The 8,163-nt window shown below is 30.2% G+C and overlaps 1 protein-coding gene across 1 annotated transcript; it reads right to left on the bottom strand.

The window, feature by feature from the left end:
- LOC107625044 (glycinin-like) lies at nt 2,061-5,163 on the bottom strand. Its single transcript, XM_016327574.2, has 5 exons — nt 4,804-5,163; nt 3,882-4,174; nt 3,313-3,784; nt 2,762-3,030; nt 2,061-2,676 (listed from the first exon to the last, which is right to left on the bottom strand). Exons 1-5 carry the CDS (start codon nt 5,093-5,095, stop codon nt 2,284-2,286), a joined length of 1,719 nt encoding a protein of 572 aa, XP_016183060.1. The 5' UTR covers nt 5,096-5,163; the 3' UTR covers nt 2,061-2,283.

Here is an 8,163-nt window from a genome sequence, read left to right as displayed (position 1 = left end):
CTTGCCATTATTGGTTAATATGAGTCTCTCTGAATGAAAATTCTCTCTTCTTGAATTATGTGCAGGGACTCCATCTCTCTATACTCCAATGGTAGGTTCTTCCAAAAAGTTGAATGGGAATCCAACTATTAGAGGTGCTCTTAGACCATTTGCAGTAGGAAACTCATCCCAATTCCTATTTATGGCCCACCTATTATAAAAAGTAACTCTACATCAGTTTTTGCGTCATAAACAGTAAATAGGAACTCAAAACATGTCTTTCTTCTCCATTAGGAGGAACTAACTTTAGTCCCTGTTGTGGTCTCAATTAATTAAATAATTAAAATTAATATAACTATTATTTTTTCAATAATATTATTTAAATTTATAAATATAAAAATAATTTACTATTAAAAGATATTAATATTAAAAAAATCATATATAACAATAATACACAATATATAATTCGGGATTATATTAAGTTGTAAAATTACTTAATACAAAAAAAATATAGTTAAATTTTATAGTTAACAACAAACATTATGAAATTGCTATATATATTCAATCAAATTCTCTTTTAACTATCTATGCTGGTGCCTATTTAATTATTATAATTATTAATTAATTTAAACTAATTTACAAAATTAATTAACATACATATAATATGTATGTAATATATATTTTAATTTATTTATATGTAACATATTTTTTAATTCATTTATATGTAATAGCAACCATTATAATATATATGCATACAATACAACTATTATTTTATGAGAACAACTAGGAACCAAAAGCATATCAGCCAAAAATTAGCTAAAATGTGTTTGGGTTCCATAAAAAATTGGGTTTTGGTTTGTGCTCTGTAATTTTAGGAGCGGTTTTTAAACGTATTATTCAAAAAATAATTTTAATTAAACGATTTTGTTTACTTTTTGGCTGCTCACATTTTGGTTCCATATACTTTTTCTTATTTTATATATATGTTTTAATTTTTTTATTGACATTCCACATATGTCAAATTTTGAGTCCCTCTGAATAAGAACTCTCCTCATCGATCCATGTAAAGGAATTCATTTGAGTTCACACTTCAACGGACAAAAGTATCCTTATGTCAGAAGAGAAATTTAGAATAATTACCATTAGAATTGCTCTTAAAAACTCTTTAAACAAGTATAGAAATTGTTTAAACCAGTTACTTAAATAAATAATTGAGAATTGATTAAGAATTTTTAAATTATAAATGAATATTTTATTCTTCTATCAAATAGTAAGGGAAAAAGGGATTTATTTATTTTTATTTTATAATTTTTTTACCTCTAAATTTGAATTAAATCACAGAGCTATGAAATGAGAATACTTTAGAAAGTCATATTTTTATTAGAGAAAATTTTACTCCTTTTTTCTGCGAAATGCTAAAATGACACTTCCTTTTTTTCTATTTTATAAATGTACATTTCTCTCCATTCTAACTTTTAAAAAACCCCATCTTTAATCCATTTTAAACTTTTTTGTGTTAATTAATGTTAATTTTATCTATTTTTTAAAAAAAATAAATTATTTTTTAAAAAAATACTCATTAACAAAAATTTTATTTTTTATCATTAAATTTTACTTACCAAAATATCCTTTAATAAATTATTCTTTTATTAATTAAATTATATTTTTTAAAAAATTTAATAATTATATTATTTATTTTTTCTAAAATACCCTTCAATAATTTTTTAATTATTAAATTATGATTTTACCAAAATTTTTGTTAACAATTATTTTTATATTTTATTATTAATTTTTTTAAAAGTATTTTAATAAAAATACAATTTAATCAATAAAAAAATAATTTATTAAAGGATATTTTGGTAAGTAAAATTTAATGATAAAAAATAAAATTTTTGCTAATGGGTATTTTTTTAAAATTAATTTATTTTTTCTTAAAAAATGGATAAAGTTAATATTAGTTAACACAAAAAATTAAAATAGATTAAAGAGGAGGTTTTTTAAAAGTTAGAAAAGAGGGAAATGTACATTTAGAAAATAAAGAAAAAAGAAGTGTCATTTTAGCATATCGCGTGGGAGGAGAGTAGAATTTTCTCTTTTTATTATTATAGAAACTAATACACGTCGTCAATCATACATAGATCAAGAAAGAGGCTCAGATAGGCACATAAGTTAGGCCTAATCTTTATTTTAACTCGAAGTTCCCAACAACATCCAAAATTTATTTACTTTATTATTATTGAAGATGGCCACCATAATCTAGAACCATCATTATTCTTGCTATCAACTTGAGCATTATTATTATGATTAAGTTTGATGACGACGTTGAGGCCCATACTGGGAATCATAAGCAGCGACCAAAGGGGTCTGGTTTCCATTGTATTTGAGAGCACTGACTTGATGATTTCGAAGGCCAAAAGCATTGATGAGAACATCAGCGGGGATTCCCCTAAACACTTGCTTGAGGTGGCTGATTGAAGCACGATCAGTTGTTTTGAACGCCACATATTCAAATCCTTCATTCCCGGCTTGCTTACCCACAGCGAAGTTCTGCGGCACCAGCAGAATCTGTCCTTCCCTTAGAACACCATTGAACACCGCGTTGCCTTGGGAATTCACCACCTGGATCCTTCCTTCCCCTCTTAACCCATAGATTATGCTGTTTGCGTTGTTGTTCCAATGGGGACTGTATATGCCATTCTATATGTACATTCATACATACATAAGTTTTGATTTGACTTGACAAAACAATGTTAATAATAAGTAATTGATCAATATTAGTTACCCTGTAGAGGAGAACGTGTTCCGCACTGAGTTGGAACCATCTGAGGATGGGGAAGGTCAAGCTATTAACTGAGCTGATGCGGCCGGCTGCAGGGTTATAGAAATCAGCACGGGATGGTCGGGCAATGTCCTCAACAAGAGTTGGACTGCATAGTGTTTCCTCCACTCCGTTTCTACCGTCTTCATCATACCTTCTTCCTTGTCCTTTTGGACGTGATGACCACCGGGGTCGTCGATCGTCATCATCATATCCTTGTCGATCATCATCGTCTAGAATATATTTAGAATATTATACATTACTACAAGATTCCTATATTAATTTTTTTTTCAATTAAGTTCTTCTTAGTAGTAATTGCCTTAATTTTATAGGGATCTAACTAAAAAAATTAGTACAAAGATTTAAATAAATAAAAAAAATATAAAAATCTAATTAAAAAAAATTTTAGTGCAAAGACTTAATTAAAAAAAATATATATAAACCTAATTAAAAATTTCATAAAATTATAAGAAGCAAGAGAGTAATTAAACTTATATTTTAATAACATTATTTACCTGGACGACGGTCGTCATCATCATATATTCTTCCCTGTCTTTGACGTGAACCCCGTGGTCGTCGATCGTCTTCGTCTCCCTGTCTGTAGGGATCTTGTCTATGTGGACGACGGTCGTCATCATAGTCATATCCTTTTCCTTGTTCATCCCGTCTTCGTGGTTGGCGTTGTCTTTCTTCTAGTTCATCTTCATACTGTTTTCCCTCTCCCCAGCGAGGACTTATGACGTCTCTGAATCCTCCCTCCACTCTCACGATTTGGTCCTTCGTCTGTTCTGGCGGGTTCTGGAGTATCCTGGCTATCTCCTCATCCACGCCGAAAGCATGCGCTAGTAGTTGTGTACTGAATCCACTCAAAACGTTGTTGCCTTCTTCCTCCTCTTGCTGATGCTGCCCATGCCTGCGTCGCGTCTGTGGTTGTTGTTGTTGCGTCTCTGGATGCTCTTCTTCCGGATTTCCAGCTAGGTAGAATCTCTTGAACCAGCAAATACAAATATTTTAGATGAAGAATGTCATCATCACCTAAATAAGTATATTGATATCTATAATCAACTCAACATTAGTTACCTACCCTTGGAGAAGGATCAAGTTGGTTATCCAAGTTGCTGGTGTCAAGAAGCGTGATGGCAACAATAGGCTCATTTCCATAGTTAAAGCTCCAGTAAGGAACTCCTGCCGGGATTGCAAGGAGATGACCTTGCCTCAAGTGGTAGATTTTGTGGTGGCTATCACCCTGTTGTTCTTGTTCTCGTTCAGACTCTCTCTTAATAGCAATACGTCGTCGTCTGTCCTCTCTAGACTGCGATTCAGCCTCTTCATATGTCACAGGGCATCCAGGTAGAGATATTCCAACGACTCCATTGCCTAAATCCACAGTTAATTATATATAAAATTAGTTACAACAAATTACAGAAAATTAACATGTTTATGTGAAATATCTTATGAAACTACTTTGAGAAAAAGTATAAGGACTAGCAAATTTTATTTATATTGACCAACAATTTTAGTTAACACATATTCTACTGGTTCATTTTGATTTTTTTTTTAACTTCAGCTTATAAAAATATAAAAATAAGCTGACGATTAAGTACCGGATAAAAAGAATAAATTGTGTTGACTTTATTATATGAGGAGTGTTAGGACTTAGAAGTAGTAATTTTTGTGATTTGTAGCCATCAATTAATCATTACTAATATTTTTAATAATATGAGATTATATTCAATGATATGAGATTACTCATATTTTTTTTATTAGTTAAGTGTTGACCAAATTTTAATAAAAGTGCTGGGCCTTAAAAGACTTTTTCTTATTATATTATTGACTATATTTTTTGAAAATATAAGTCAATAGAAAAAATATAGTTCTCACTAGTCTTGTAAATGAGAAATTTTGATAGATACTATATCATAAACCTATTTTTCATAAAATTTTAACGTGATAAAAAGAATTACATGAATTCTTATAAATGTAATAATATGAAACAAAAAGCAAACCTTGGGCGATGAAAATGAGCTGGGGATAATTGGCGTAGGAAGGCAAGTGGAAGCCGTTAGGGAAGATGGTGCGCTTCAGAAGCGTGACACCGGCGCACCTTAGCTCCGGGTGGTTCGAGTTCCATGTCTCGGTGATGCCGCCTTGGGACTCAATCCGGTTGTCCGGCGTCAAAGCATTCAGTCTGTCGAGCTGGCATTCATTGAAACTCTCTTCAAGCCTCGTTCCAAAGCATGCACTTGTGAGGAACACCAACCAAACGTAAAGTGAGAGCCTAAACGGCCCAATCACCATCTTTGTTCAAAGAACTAATTCAATTGGAGAAGAGGGAGTGTATGTTGTTGAGAGAAGATAGCGAGTCCTTAGTTATTTATAGGGTTCATAGAGAATGTGTGTGAGTGACACGTCAATGCATGCATGGCTATGAAACCCTTCATTTCTTACACATATATAATAAGGTTTGGCCTTCACACTCTGCTCTTCTTCATCCATATCTATGGAACTTTGTTTATTTGTATTGCATGATGAACCTGGCCAATATACAAGGCATCATGCACTCATTATATTCATGTTCTCCGCGTCTCTTTTAATTTCTGTTCTGCATTCTAAAATAACGTAATGATAAGTACTTCTTGTCTACCTCCTTCTCTATATGTATGTATGCCACAACACAACCACTATTTATNNNNTCCTCCTCCTCCTCCTCCTCCTCCTCTTTCTTTTTTATTTGAATTTCTTTTATCTCCTCCTTTCTTTTCTTCTTTCTCTTCTATCATCATTATCATCATCACTAATAACACCAATATTTTGCTAATATTTTTATTGATTCTGATTCTCTGTGGTGATCGAATGAACCAAAAATATTATCAAAACTAAACTATTGTATAATACTAAATGATGAACCAAAAATGGTCCATTGTATACATTCGAATTCAAAAACACTTGCGTCTCGAATGAACCGAAAATTAGCTTAAAACGAAACCATTGTATAATACCACATGAACCAAAAATTGTCCATTATATAAATTCGAATTCGATGATAATGATAACGACGATACGTATTAGAAGAAGACAATGACGATAACGATGATGATTATGATGATGATGATGATGATAATAGAGGAGAATGATAAAAAAGAAGGAGATGAAATTCCAATAAAAAGAGAAGGAAGAAGAGGAAGAGATGTTGTTGGTGACGATAGTAACAAATTAAAAAATAATAAAAAAGGAGGAGAAGAAGAAGAAGACGTAGCATCCAAAATGAAGAAGAAAAAGAAGAAGAAGAAGAAGCATGAAGAAGAAGAAGCGCAAAAGGAAGAAGAAAACAAAAAAAACACTTAACTCAAATCACTTGGATGAACTTGATTGAATCCTAATACTTCATGCATATGAAATTTCTATAGGTTGAGCAGGGTTAGTTGAACTCTAATGGTAAAGTTTCACACAAAAATTAAATAACAAAATAAATAAGAAAAAATAGTTAAATGTTATAGGGTATCATAAGACATTCTTCTTTTTATCTTGGTCCATTATAGTATGATAATCCTTATTATCTAAATTATTTAATGAAAAAATTTTACTTTCTTTTTTTGAGATATACTAAAATGATTTTTTTTTTATTTTTTATTTTTATGGTTATGGAACTAATGAGTGTGTAGTCATCTATTATGGGGTATTGGGGTGCTTAACCACAGTGTGGGGGCAGCTTTTTGGGACATTAGGCAGGAGCAATTCGGATGGTCCGAATTGCTGAAGAATAAAATATATGGTACAAATCGGATGGTCCGATTTTCAAGGAGTAAAAATTTAAATTTTAGATGGTGCAATTCGGACCGTTCGTTTTGTTTTTTTTTTTTAATAAATTGAAAAAATAATTCGTAGGGTCCGATTTGATTATTATAAGATTATTTTGAGGGGGAGGAGCAGATCGGACCCTGCGATCTGTGGTAGCAATACGGACCGTCCGATTTGTAATGGAGAATTCGGACGGTCCGATCTGTCCTTACCTGATCCCACATTGTTGTAAAGCACACATTCTCTCCATAAACCTGTGCTACTCCAGACCATTCTCCATAATAAAAATAAAAAGCGAATACATGCATGTACTCAAATTTTAAATAAAATACTCTACATAGTCAATAATAATTTAAAAATTAAAGAAAATATTTTATTCCATACAAAATAATTAAAAAATATATTTTATTCTATACAAAATAATTAAAAAAATAGTTTAAAAGATGTTATGAGTACTATAAAAGTTTGTAATATTCTAGTGATTTAGGTAAATACATGATAAAAATATATTTTCTTTAATTTCTAAATTATAGTGATTATGTAGAGTATTTCTTTAATGTCCTAAGTCATTAGGACATTACAAATTTTTATAGTACTCCTAACATTTTTTAAGCCATTTTTTAAATTATTTTGCATACAATAAAATATTTTTTTGTGGTATAATTTAAATAAATTTATTAAAAAATATTCATGAGCTATCAAGAATGGACAGAAGAGTATTGTATAGAATTCGAATTGCTCACCATATAATTTGAATAAGAGTGATTCGAGCGTCCCCGGGTAATTCGAATCATGTAATATCTCACCATATAATTTAAATAATTTTATTAAAAAATTATCATAATTTTTTTTAATAAATTTATTTAAATTATACCACAAAAAAATATTTTATTCTATGCAAAATAATTTAAAAAATAGCTTAAAAGATGTTAGAAGTACTATAAAAATTTGTAATGTCCTAATGACTTAGGACATTAAAGAAATACTCTACATAGTCAATAATAATTTAGAAATTAAAGAAAAATATTTTTATCATGTATTGACCTAAATTACTAGAATATTACAAACTTTTATAGTACTCATAATTATTAATTTTTTAACAGCATAATTCAAATTATACCATGAATAATTCGAATTAGTCAAATTCGAATTATCTGAAAATGCGTGCGTGGGTAACTGGGTGTAATTCGAATTAGTGGGTGTGTGCGTGTGTACATAGTTCAAATCACATTGATTCGAATTACATGTAGTTTGAGTTCGAATTGACCTGGTTCGAACTATATAGAAATGTGCATTGATGGATTCATGAACCAGATTTTGGTTTGGCGGATTTATGTAAAATTTTGCTCTCCTTGACTTAATATAATGATTTGCCCCAAAAAATGTACATTTTACAAATAGAGAAGAGAGGAGTGTCATTTTAACATATCTTAAAAGAGGAGAATAAAATTTTCTCTTATTTAATTTTATAGGTTCAATTTATTCTTCTAGACTATTACAAACCTTACGTAAAATTTAACCCTTTTTTTTAATTTGATAGTAAAATTTTACTTAATAATATATCATAG

This window comes from Arachis ipaensis, chromosome B02, assembly GCF_000816755.2.
Source record: "Arachis ipaensis cultivar K30076 chromosome B02, Araip1.1, whole genome shotgun sequence".
In the NCBI taxonomy this organism is placed as follows: domain Eukaryota; kingdom Viridiplantae; phylum Streptophyta; class Magnoliopsida; order Fabales; family Fabaceae; genus Arachis; species Arachis ipaensis.
Note: the sequence above shows the minus strand (reverse complement) of the source record. Positions and strands in the feature narration are given on the sequence as shown.